This window comes from Pygoscelis adeliae, unplaced genomic scaffold, assembly GCF_000699105.1.
Source record: "Pygoscelis adeliae isolate BGI_AS28 unplaced genomic scaffold, ASM69910v1 Scaffold227, whole genome shotgun sequence".
Lineage (NCBI taxonomy): Eukaryota > Metazoa > Chordata > Aves > Sphenisciformes > Spheniscidae > Pygoscelis > Pygoscelis adeliae.
In genome coordinates this window covers 1,114,555-1,126,980 of record NW_008825100.1, presented here as the reverse complement: position 1 = coordinate 1,126,980, position 12,426 = coordinate 1,114,555, and the positions used below count along the sequence as shown (strand labels likewise).

At 43.6% G+C, this 12,426-nt stretch overlaps 2 protein-coding genes across 2 annotated transcripts in view; both read right to left on the bottom strand.

Moving 5' to 3' along the window:
• The window catches only part of TMEM37 (transmembrane protein 37), an 11,937-nt gene extending 3,974 nt beyond the window's left edge, over window positions 1–7,963 (bottom strand). The window contains exon 1 of the mRNA XM_009327161.1: window positions 7,958–7,963. Within this exon, the coding sequence (XP_009325436.1) occupies window positions 7,958–7,963 (6 nt within the window). The remainder of the gene's footprint in view (window positions 1–7,957) is intronic.
• Window positions 7,964–9,517: 1,554 nt separating this feature from the next.
• On the bottom strand, window positions 9,518–10,932 carry DBI (diazepam binding inhibitor (GABA receptor modulator, acyl-CoA binding protein)). The gene is made up of 4 exons (XM_009327160.1): window positions 10,909–10,932; window positions 10,760–10,763; window positions 10,563–10,625; window positions 9,518–9,813 (listed from the first exon to the last, which is right to left on the bottom strand). Exons 1-4 carry the CDS (start codon window positions 10,930–10,932, stop codon window positions 9,740–9,742), a joined length of 165 nt encoding a protein of 54 aa, XP_009325435.1. The 3' UTR covers window positions 9,518–9,739.
• Window positions 10,933–12,426: the final 1,494 nt, after the last annotated feature.

The following is a 12,426-nucleotide window of genomic DNA, read 5'->3' as shown; positions in this document are numbered from 1 at the left end:
CCCCCGCCTGCCGGAGAGCTCGAGGTTTGTTTCTGGAGGTAGCGTTTATGGCCTCGATGCCGGGCCTTCATGGGACGGGGAACAAGCCGAGACCTGCTTGTCCACCCACCGGGCTCGCAGCCCTTCAGGAGGCGAGCGTTGCACTTCACCAGAAGCGTGGTGCAAAGGAGTCCTTCTGCACCGCTCCAGGAACGGTTCCTGGGGCCGCAGGGCTGTGCACAGCGATCCCCAGCCACAGAATACAGTAACACCCCGTCCTGCCCTTCCCCTGCAGCTGCCCAGCGGTATCTGCTCCCGGTGTTTGCGTTTCCGAAGGCCGCCGGACACCGGCTCTCCTCCTTGCCCGCTGTGATTACGGCCTCTCGCCTCGGGCTGTGTGCGCACTCTTATCTGTTACCAGCGTACTTAACCTATGTATCTACCTGTACCGTCAGCAAAAATGTCTCTGCTCATAAAGTTTTATGCCCTTGCTCTTTTTCTCACTCATGTTTTGCCATCCTCTAATGCATTACTGATTGCTTTACTACCTTTTTTTTTGGGGGGGGAGGGGGGGGCAGAAACAGCTTAAAAAAAAAGCCCAAGGAAGTTGGGTTTTGCTGTGTCACCAGAAACTCCTGTTTTACTGCCAAATTCTGATTTTGATTCCAGCGGAGACGTCTGCAGTGACTCCACAGGCTCCAGCGATGGCCTGGTGGGTCGTTGTTCTGGGCCTCCCTCATACGTAGCTGGGGTCAGAATTTGACCATTCCCTTCCTTGCCGAAAGGAGTTGGGAAGGATCTCCTTCTCCAACACGGGGTGGTAGAAGTTCCTGTTAACTTTACCCTTCTTCCAGCTTCCATTTCTGAACAAATCAGTTGTCTGTACAGATTGTCTCATTATTTTAATCTCTACACAATTTCATGAGGGCTTTCTATGTTTCCTTTAAAAATACATATATATATATCTGCTGTGATTTGGCTGGGGGTGTTTTCTGCAACGCTATTTCTAGTGAGCGTTCTGAACAACATGTTTACTTTAGTTTTTGTACTTTGCATTTAATGATAAATTCTGACCTTTTTCTTTCTCTCTTCCTGCAAAATCTTTTGTTTAATTGTTTCTCTTCAAAGTTGTATACATTATTAGATTATATTTCTATCAAGCACTGAATTGGGATTTTCTGCTTTTGCAACACGGCAAATTTTTGCAACGTCTGTTGTTAAAACTTCTTTTGTGGGTTTGTGGTCTGCAACATTTTTTGTTTTCTGAACATGTTATCCAAGCTAGCAGACTTGCTGGACCACATCCCTTTCATTTTAGGTTCATCAGATGATAGAACAGTTTTATGAACATCCTGGGCTACTTATTCCGCAGGTTAAACAGCATTTGTGTATTGCAGTGTTCAGACTGATCACATGCATTTGCTGTTACACCCTTCCACTTCTGAGTTCCAAATTTAGCAATATTTATGTGTTTTTGGCTCAAAAAGCACAAGCAGGTCTTGTTGTCTCATTTGCTGCATGAACTGAACAAATGCTGCTTGCGTATAACCGTGCTAAGCAAACGCAGGCTCGGGCCAGACAAAATACACGAACTCCTGTCTGGCAAAAACCTCACATGACTTACGCTTTCTGTAACATAGGCTCAATCCCGCAAAGCATTAGGCAATTTGGCTCCCGATTAGCAAAATTATTAAGCATATATCTGCCTTTAAACCATGTGAGTCATCCTAATGACTTTAGCAATTTAAAAAACCCCAAATTTTTAATAGGTGTATCCTGCTGTGAACAAGATAATATTTTTCTGTGCAATATTGTACGCACGTGTCTGCTCACATGAGCCTTTCTGCTCAAGGCTCACATGAGTAGACACGTGCATAAAAAGCTTTGTAGATGGAGGAACTTCAAGTGGCTACTTCTGAAACTAAAACAGCTCCCTGTCATACTTGGATCCTTTAGCAGACACACAGTTATCTGCCACGCTGGTCCATTGAGGAAAAGGACAGCTTGGGGATGGTACTTCTGCTGCAAACACAAAATTGCTTTAATATTTTGTACTTAATTTAGTTTCCCCAAATATAAAATACAAACCAGAATTACACTTGACCTGTAATTAATATCAGAATTGAACTGGTACTTTCAGACTCACTCTACTGAAGTCACCGAGGGGAGAACGATCGTAACAGTTGTGTTAATAGAACAGTTACTAACAGTTTATGAGCTCTTTGTTTCTGCTGTTGCGTGGCTGGAGATACCTTCTGGTAAAGGTGTCTGGATTTCTGAAGCCTGCTAGAACTGTGTGCCTTTTTCAAATGGAAAAATAAGTTTATCATCTTCACTGTCTCCTAACAAAACAAGCCAAATATATTTTCCATCTTTTCAAGATAAAACAACAGAATCGATTGAAGAAAAGACAAATTGTGGAAAAATGCCTCGAGATTATTTTGGAAAATTGTGTGTGAAAACAGTGTTTTACAATAAAAAGAGCTCAGTACTTTAAAAGGAAAAATAAGATTTTTTTTTTTTTTTGCCTGAAAAATACGTTACCTACTTCATAACAACATGGTAAATGACCTTTGAAGCACTTCAGATGTATTTTTGGTTCAGCTGTGTTAATTTAGAGTTCTTGGTATATTGCCAGTTTCATTATTTTGTTTAGAAAGTCCCTTTTCTCTATTGTTTAAGTGAGTATTTCACATCCTATCCCTGGAGAGAAAGTTTTCAGGGAAATGTGTTCATAAATAATGGAAATTACCAGAGACTGTTGTAAAACATGGAAATAGTTTCATCTGGTTCATTTAAAACCATGAGAAGCTGAACACTGAAGAATCTGTTCCAGCTTTCCTCATGCAGAAGCCTGGAGAAGGTTCAGGACTGAAGTCTGAGAGTCACCGGGGCTTAGGGAACGGCTACCCGGTGAAGTATTTCACTTCGAGGTGAAGCAGAACACGGGCGACTGAGTCACCACCAGTACAGGTTCGTCTAATCTCGAAGTTGGTTACTTCTGTAAACACATTTATCTGTTGAATAAAACTCTTTCTGATCACGTCTTTAGTTCTCAGCGTAGCAACTGATCTGGCTAGGCATTTAAATCCTCATTTTTATCGGATCCCTATTTCAAGGTGTCTTTCCAGACAGAAGTTGACCTGATCTTGGAGATAAATAGATCTTTGGCATCTTGCAGACTGAGTCTTTGGGACATGCCCGAGGCCTGTATGAGGGGCAAAATGCTTTTATTCGTATATTCCCCAAAAAGTGAGCATGAAGAAAATTTTATGAGGAAGAAGAAAGAGGCTAGCTGTCTTGTGTCACCGTTCTTTTGCAGGTTGGTTTGTTTGTTTGTTTTCCTGGCGGTAGATTGAAAATCCAAGTTGAAGAAGCTGCATTCAGCTCAGGCTGGGTTCAACCTAGCTGGGCTGAAACAGAGCTTCTGGAATGGGGCAAAAAGTCAGCTAGTTGCTGGCAAGCTGCTCAAGACCAGCAGCTTCTGGGAACACAGGCACAATCATCCTCAGTGAAGAGCGCCCCAGGCAGCATATGTACCATAAGGGGGTTTTGGGTTGTACCGAGGCCAGTACAGCTCCGACCAACCCCTTGTCACAAAGACTTTCGCTCACGATTTTCCTCCCACCGCTGCAGGTTACTGCAGCCAAGCGGACAGCCTCGTCCTAGCATGTAAGAGATGCAGTTAAGCACGTAAAGAGGAGACAGCTCCTGGGCCAGATGGTTTCGCTTTGCCTCCCGCCTGGACACCTCTCCGGTGCCACTGGAAGGCAGACTGCTTACCCAGCCGGGGGCTGCCACGCGTCCCCGCAGCCCCAGGCTCTCCCACTTCCCTCTCACTGCTGGACGTGCGCGAGAGACCCGGGCTGCTGGACATGGCAATAATACCCGCCGCCGAGGTCTGGGATCCTACTGTTCATCCGAATCAAATGGTACCTGTTCCGGCGCTCACAGCTGGGTTAGAAACATGCTGATAATATGACAGTTCGTTACAGTGACTTTACCCCCCACCCCAACTAACTCTAAGAATAAGAAGAGAGACTTTAAGGAGGAGGACAGGCTTAAAGGAATACATCTTGTGTCCTGGAAAGAATTGTTTTTTCAGTTCTGATCAGTTTCTGGACCTACCTCAGCATCATACTGCAGAGACCCAACATTGGGTGCTCGCTCGTTCTGCTTAGGACATACCTCAAACTATTTGCATCTGTCCATTGCAACAAATTGATGCTTTAAAATATACATTCAATATAGAAAATAAAACTCCAGCCCTTTTAGCACTACTAGAAAAGTTTGGGTCCATATTTCAATACTACGTAAGCTGGGGGAAACCATATTATTCAGTTTCTCAGCTGTCATATATATGTTTCTTCTCCCGGTAAAAACTCAGATCACTGCAGCTAAATACTCGTATTTAAAAATACCAAGTACGTTAAACTGGTAAGCTCACCTCTCGGATTCAGAACTCATTCAAATAAGCAGTGTTTGTTAGGAGGAGATGGCGTACCACTATCTCAGCCTTTTGGGGAACACGGTACAAGTCGGTGTCTTGCACGCTTTGGTGGAGACAAACAAGGTGTCTCCCCGGCTGCGTTAGCCAAGTAATGTCATTTTCATTCTTTCCAGGGCGTGGAATCACCTGTCTGAGGCAATCCGGGCTTGCAAACAGAACAAGCTCCGGGCTTAGAACCGACTGGGCAGAGAGATCATTCCATATCCCAGTGCAGGCTCTGGGCTCTTTTACATAACAATAAGGAGCTTTTCGTTGCAGTGGCAGTACTTAGAGCTAAAGTAATCCTCGCTAACATAAGGATTGGAAGGGATTTGTTGAGCCACTGATTCCACTTCCAGGCAGGTTTTCATAGCACCTCTTTCATAAGCTCAACAAGCTCCAGGAATTTTGACCAGCTGTTCCCCCTCAGGCCCATGCTCATTAACAATTCTGTATTTTTCAGTGGCTTCTCCATTATTCTAGACAGTCTGAAGTATCGGAAGGCTTCCAAATTTTAGAGGCAAGATGCATTGAATGATTTTGAGAACAACTCTGGACATCTTCAGGTATTCTTGAGATAGCAAAGGATTGCTCTAAAACTACACTGGATGGCAGGATGGTTCTAAGAGATGAATCGGCTCTAACAAGCATTAAGAGGGTCAGACCTTGAAAAATAAATATAAGTAACTGTACTGGGACTAACCAAAAATCTAGAAGCCACAGATGGAAATGGGAATGAAAGTTAAAAGACCACTTCAGCCAAACTCCACATGAATTCTCCATTCTAGAATAACACAACCAAGCTGTGTCTAACTTTCACAGATATGCTGGCTCTAGAGGAAATACAAGCTCATCTTATAAATGAAGACAGACTTGTGCCTAGAATGGATCGATGTTATTTGCACTTTAAATGAGCAGCTGAAGATTGGCTAATTTCTAAATCAGTTATCTGAGTCTGAAGATACTTCATATACTTATGGGTAGGGGGAAAAAATAATCAGATTCTATCTTTTATTCTATCAACTTTTACACTTCTGAGTTTATTACTGTGACTCTCACTCAAACGTGTTATGTCTATGTAATATCAACCTCTAAGCAGCTTTGACAGCTTGGAAGACTGCATAACCTTTTTTTGGGTGACAGCTGTGGTATTTAGAAACCTATCCAAGCCAAAATGCCTTTTCTTTTTTGTCTCCCCCAATTTATAATCAATCCCACCAATCCCACAAGACGGCTCAGATGCCCAATCACCCCAAAGCGGTATTGCCCAATATTGTTTACTCTGAACACTCAGAGGGCAGAGCAAATATTTTAAACGACAGCAAATACAATTGTCATTTGCTTTTAGCAGTATCATCAGGGTCAAATAAGTTCAAAGGTTAAAATACTTGCATTGTGAAACAAGATCACTCCAGATGAGGACTGAAGAGTTTTGACAGAGCGATAGTTGCACACCGCAGTCAGCCTCCGAGTGCTTTTTAGTCAAACAGAAAACTTAACTTTGCAGGGTTGAAAAATGCATTATGGGCCTTAAGCAGCACACCAATACTGATTTGTTAAATCTGTGCTAGGGGTGTTGCACCTTCACATGTGTTTGGTAAGAGCAAGCAAAACCCACAAGAAAAAAAAAATACCAAGGAAAACAACATCCCCTTTACAGCTTATCTCTAATTGCACTGGGTACCGATCAACTAGTTTCTCTGTGCAAGAACTAATAGTAGAAGTGCGATAGAAGGAACACTGTCTTATCACAGACGCAAGTTAACTTTTATTATTGCCATATCCAAAGTCCAGATTCTGTCCTGCACACTCCGCAAACTCAGCAAACCAGACCTGAGTGCATGCGTGCCAGCTGGCCTCTGACCTCCTGCGTGTTGGGCTTGTTTCAGTGCACGTCTTTTCCCCTTCGCAAGCACGGCAAGGATCAGGATGTTGCTGGCCTTTCTTTGATCTAACACAGAGGAAATAGCAGCAACTCCCTGAACGGGTGTCAGAACAATCCCCTGTTTTGCAGCACTGCCCAGCCATCAGAAGCATCTGTTCCTCCATCAAGACCACCTTATTACAGGCAGAGCGATGGTTCTGAAGTTATGTTTCGGTTCAAGGCCTGCTGCTTCTGTTTCAAATCTCAAGGCTATATGCCTTAACGGTTGTCTATTTTTACCACTGTATTAGTTTAATAAAAGCAATTACCTCTACCTACAGATCAGTTTGTAGGTGTCCTTAAGCCACTCTCGCTCTATCATCACTACTGCCAAAGTGTTATTTATGCAGCCCAGGAGTCTCATACTCCATACCAGCAAGCACTATGCGGTCAGTAAGCCAGCAACGTTTTCAGGCAGCCCACCATCCCCTGCATTTACATTCACCCTGCTGCTGAACAACCAGTCCCCCCCGACTCAGTTCAGCCTTTTTCAACGCTCTCCCTGCAGTGGTAGTACCCACAGTTAATGGCTGTGCAGCCAACTTTTCTGTTGCTGCTTTGTCACAAACACTGTGCACAGACATCAGTACCTTTGTTTCTGCCTTAGTGCCTTTCATACAGTCTCTTACTGCATAGCTCTCACTTCCACAACCTCAATTTTTCAGCTTACTCCAAATAGTAAGACCACTGATGTTACTTTCCTAAGGAAGGTGAAGCTGCAAGCAGGAAGCAAGTGTTACTACAGTAAAAATAAAGTACCCAAATAAAGACATTTGAGGTAGAGTTCCCCATCACCTGCATAGAGCGGCAAACAGCACTCATTTTAAGTACAAGGCGATGTATAAAAGTCTGGCCAAGACCGATCCCTCTCTGGGATAAGCACTGTGTACATAGCAATGTTCTCCTAATGCCAGACAGGTATGAGAAAGGAGAGCAGCACTGCAATGAGTAGTTAAGTCTCACAGAGGAAATAAAGCTGAACGAGGACTAGGATATAGAACTTGCTACTCCCAGCCCACTCTTTAGACAGAATCCAACTCTGCTGCTTTAGCAGTCAAAAATTCTGAAAACACCTGTTTTGACAGAAAGCACGTTAGCAAAGCACGGCATGCTCACAGCACATCGACTTCCAGCAAACAAGAGCAGAAGTGGAAGCATTTGCCAGTACGAGTTACTGCTACAGGTTGGCAGAATCCTCCAAGGATAACCAGCTTCACAAAATAGAGCTGTGAAGATGGAGCTGGCTGTGGAATTTAGGGCTGGCAAAGAGCTAAAATCATCCCTTATGCTGAACATCTGCTCTTAGCCCTCTTTTGTAAGGCAAATGTAATCAACAATCTCAAATAGCTAACAGAGGGTACAAGAGGAGGTAAAAAAGCCAAATGCTTATATTACTTATCCAGAACAACAAGAATAAGAAACCTTTTTCCTTATGAGAACTGGGAACAAACCCTTCTTTATCCTAACAGATTTTAAAGGGTGAACAAGTAGCTCCAAGAGCATTGCCCATTAAAAATAGCAAAGGAGGAAGTTATCATTTTTGAAAGCATGTGAGGTAAAGTTACCTCCATCTCTTACCAGTGGCATAAGAAAATACAAGTTAGATACTACACACCGCAAAGCCTGTGTAACTTAGTACTGAACTATGTATTTACCTAGACAGACATGTAATGGTAGGTTTCATCCCTATCTATTTCTATAAATCAGTTGCTTATCTGAAGGCAGTTTGATTTGAAGCCCTCACCTGTTCAGATGCTAACCAGTACAGCAGGGAATTATATTTCTTTTACAGAATGCCTTATTCCTGTATAAGATTGTGACTTTATTCTCACATGCTCTACGCTGGAATAGTTCAGTGCCGCATTTTAAAAGCAAAGTCTCCCTTTCTGGCCTCAGCAACTCCAGCAGAGTGTGCTAGGCAGACAGAAATAGCCGAAGGCCTACTAGAGATGGTCACAGCTGTGTGTTCTATACAAAACTTTTTGCTGGTGATCACCGTAAGTCTTCCTGTCTGAACAGCCTTGTAAGCGTTAAGCCAATCTACACTTGATTCACCCCTCACTGTAGCCCCAGTACACGGCAACACCAGCGCTCTGTATTTACAGTAGTATAGTATCAAGGGCATCAAGAACTCCGCTGCCTGCAGAACCTTTTCACAGGGAAGGTTTTGTGTTCAGGTGCTGAGTATTTGCCTTCTCTCCAGAACCCTGACATTGTTGTTGCGGAGTAACATCTCCGTCCTGGTTTCGGCAGGGATAGAGTTAATTTCCTTCCTAGTAGCTGGTACAGTGCTGTGTTTTGGATTTAGGATGAGAACAAAATTGATAAGGCACCGATGTTTTAGTTGTTGCTAGGTAGTGCTTACACTAGCCAAGGACTTTTCAGCTTCCCATGCTCTACCGACTGAGCAGGCTGGAGGTGCACAAGAAGCTGGGAGGGGGCACAGCCAGGACAGCTGACCCAAACTGGCCAAAGGGACATTCCATACCATGGGACGTCATGCTCAGTACATAAACTGGGGGAAGCTGGCCGGGGGGGGCCGCTGCTCGGGGACTGGCTGGGCATCGGTTGGCAGGTGGTGAGCAATTGCATCGTGCATCACTTGCTTTGTGTATTCCTTCTTCTTACTGTTAGGATTTTATTTTATTTCAATTTATTAAACTGTTTTTATTTCAACGGTGGTGGGGAATGAGTGAGCAGCTGTCTGGTGCTCAGTTGCCAACTCAGGTTAAACCACAACCATCTCCAAGAAATGTTTTATGAAAGACAGTTTGGCAATTCTGACTAAGCCTCTGAAAGCCCCAGGCAACAAGTATCAAGCACCTTGTTCTTGATATACACAGCATTAGACCCAGCCTTGTCACAATAATCTTTGTGGTGCTCCGGCTTTTGTGGGTTGCCACTCATCTACATGAGAAAGGAGGCAAAGCAGTATCGGACATCACCAGATTGGTTTGGACACAAGTCTGCACTGCACCAAACACAGATTACTGAGCCCCCTCTAGCGGCACAAGGACTGGAGATGCTAGCTTGTGCCTTACAAAGAAGTGTTTGACAGCTGCAACATGGCAACTAAGGGATGAGCTCGGAATAATCTCTAAGGGATGACCATCACAACCAAATGCTAAAGTACCAAATGCACTTTAATGAGTTCCAGATTTTGTTCCCAGAAGGAATTTATGATATGTCAGTACATTAGGCAGGTACACAACTTCCCCTGAACTACAGGCATGAAGAGAACCGACTATAATATGCTAGGTATTTAAAATTATTCTCAGAAACCAGTTTTCCACAGTATTAGAAATAAGGCATGTTTCAGGTGTGCAAGTGGCTGCTATATCCAGTCCTCAGATGCCATATTTGCCCTTTAGTTCTTCCACTTTTGCTATGTAAGCTTTCATTGCATCTTCTTTGGACATTCCTGAAGGACAGAACACAGGGAGCAGTCAGATACCTTTTACATCTGTCACAATTCCTTGCTATAGCACATAGCAGCATGCTACCAGAGAGCAAAGAAGATAAGGTCACTTGGCTGTCAATCTAGTCTCAAAGTTTTAAACAAATGTGTTCAGCAGTCATGAGAAAAGTGTTTCGAAGCAAAGTTATATTTGTATAGACAGCAACTAAACAGTGTATTAGTTCTATTAATGCCATTCGCAACTATTACAGGAAAGCTATTCAATCAACTTAGACTGCATTTAGATGTAGTGCTGGCTCCTTAAAGCACCAGAAAAATCCCATTTTCATAGAGTAGACCACTTGTTCAGCTCCTCATTTAGAGCAGAGAGCCCAGCTGCATCTTCCAGTTAGGAAAACTTTAGAAGAAACCCAACAACTGGAGGGAGAGCTCAGTCTCTGGGGTACTAGGTGGGGACCTGGCAGACAGATTTAGGTTTCTGTTGCTGCTACAGTTCTCCTTTGTATAACATCTTGGGCCAGCTGGGCATTTTGCACCTTAATTCCCTTTCACACGGGCTACATTTTTCAGGATTACTTCTGCCTTGCAGAGGTAATCAAAAGTAAGAGTTTATTATCACGGCATTCTGAACTTCTAGAACTCCTGTCTTATAAGGCAATGCCATTTTATTGCTTGCTGAACCACATATGCTTTTCTGACTAGTTTGTCTGTGGCTTTATTTATTCATTTTTATTTTTTAGGGAGACACTTACCTTTCAATGCATTCCAGGCATCCCACTTTGCTTTGCCTTTGAAGTCCAGCATACCAGGGCGGTCTGAGACAGATGGGATAAGCAGCAGAATTAGTTTGTGTGGTCTGGGTGTAGGTAATGACTCCTCCTTTCCTGAAGGCTATTTAGCTCTTAACTACGATAAAATACAGTGGTTCACCTCTGCAGCTCTTACTTACTAGCCTGTAGTCAGGGGATCACCTCTGACGCTGAAGGGAGCATGTTGGAATGCTGTTGGTGGCAACAGAGATATTCTCTGTCAAGTTCCCTTAAGACAGCAGCATTTGAGCAGAAGAGCACCAGATAGCGTGATTTGGTTTTATCGTACCTTCTGAAGAGACTGCTGTTGCATGACAGCTATCCAATTAAAGAACACCATCAGCTCTTAAGTAAAGCAGAAACACCCTAAGGTCCATTACGCACAGAGACATGAAATCAAAAGCTAGTAGCATACAGCTTAGAACTCACTGTCATCAAGTTAATGGTATGTTTCTAACATATAGCTCTTCATCTGTTCTGTCATCTAGGGGTATAAGCACCGAATTCTAACTCACCTCATCACAGGCCAGATTTTAGCCAAATAGAGAAGAAATGAGTGAGATGTGGATGTGTATATGGTTATTCTTCACAAAAAGTGCCCTCTATGTTTTTACTTCTTCTCTGTCTCCTTGAAGACAATTCTTAGGATTAACAAATGGAACTGGACAGCAGCCTGTCCGTTAGCCACAAAATACCCTTGCACTGCTCACAAGGCAGTGTGACCTGCAGAGCTAGTTGGCAGCTCCGCTTCTCTCCAACAAAACCCCCTACTAGCTCACTCTTACACGGATTGCTTTTCGAGCCAACTCCTGTTAGCTACTGCTCCACAAGAATGCAGCGACTTACAGAAATGTTGGTATATTAACAGCTCTATAGCACCATTTCACCTTGGCAAACATTAATAATGCTAAGGTCCAGCCACACCAAAAGCATCATATCTTAAAACCAAAGTCAGTTCATTTCTCCCTCAATGCTGCCTATCTTGGGAAAAAGAGACTGCAAGCGCCCATACTTACCGTTCCCTGTAGCCTTCACTGCCAGCTCTGAATTCAATCAACACCCAGAAAACTTCACCAGCAACTGGGTCAGGCGGTCAGCACTCCAAACAAATGACCTTTTTCCTTTCTCATTCTAGTTACTCAAGTGTTATACAGGCTCAATAGAGACGGGCTTCATGCTAAATGTTACTCCTAGTCCAAGCTGCCAGTGACATACGTGTAGCAACAGAAGTAGCAGAAGATTTTGCATAGTGTACCTGCAGAGATATTTCTGATACATCTGATACAAGATGTGATATTTAATTGCAGCTCCTTTAAAAGTTTCTCGTCACACACATCTGCATCATTTTCTTCTGTTTTGGCTTTCCAATACTATTTTTAGTAGCCAATCCAGCTTAAACAAACTGCAAACCGCCCCCTGCTCCCCAAGAATTGCAATTCCACACTTGTATAGTTTGCCTTGCTGTTTAAGCCTGTTTAACTGAAAAGCGTTTGTATTAAAGCAGCATTCCTTGACCTAGGCAGCTACTTACTGGCAGAGGTCTCCAAAAATCCCCAACCCAATATTTGCACAAAGCTAACACAAAGGATTCTCAGACCGTTGCTGTACGACTTAGATGGCCTGCTGCTGGGTTAATCTAAAAACCACAAGTTGCACAAACCCTTATCAGGTCAGCTTGTGCCTGGCTGCATATAAATCCATGCCAAATCGGTACTGAGTCATTTTTGCTAAACCGCGGGATTGCGCGAAGCGAGGCACGCAACCGGGGAGAGGTTTTGCCTCCCAAAGCGCCTCCAGCTCAGCCTCA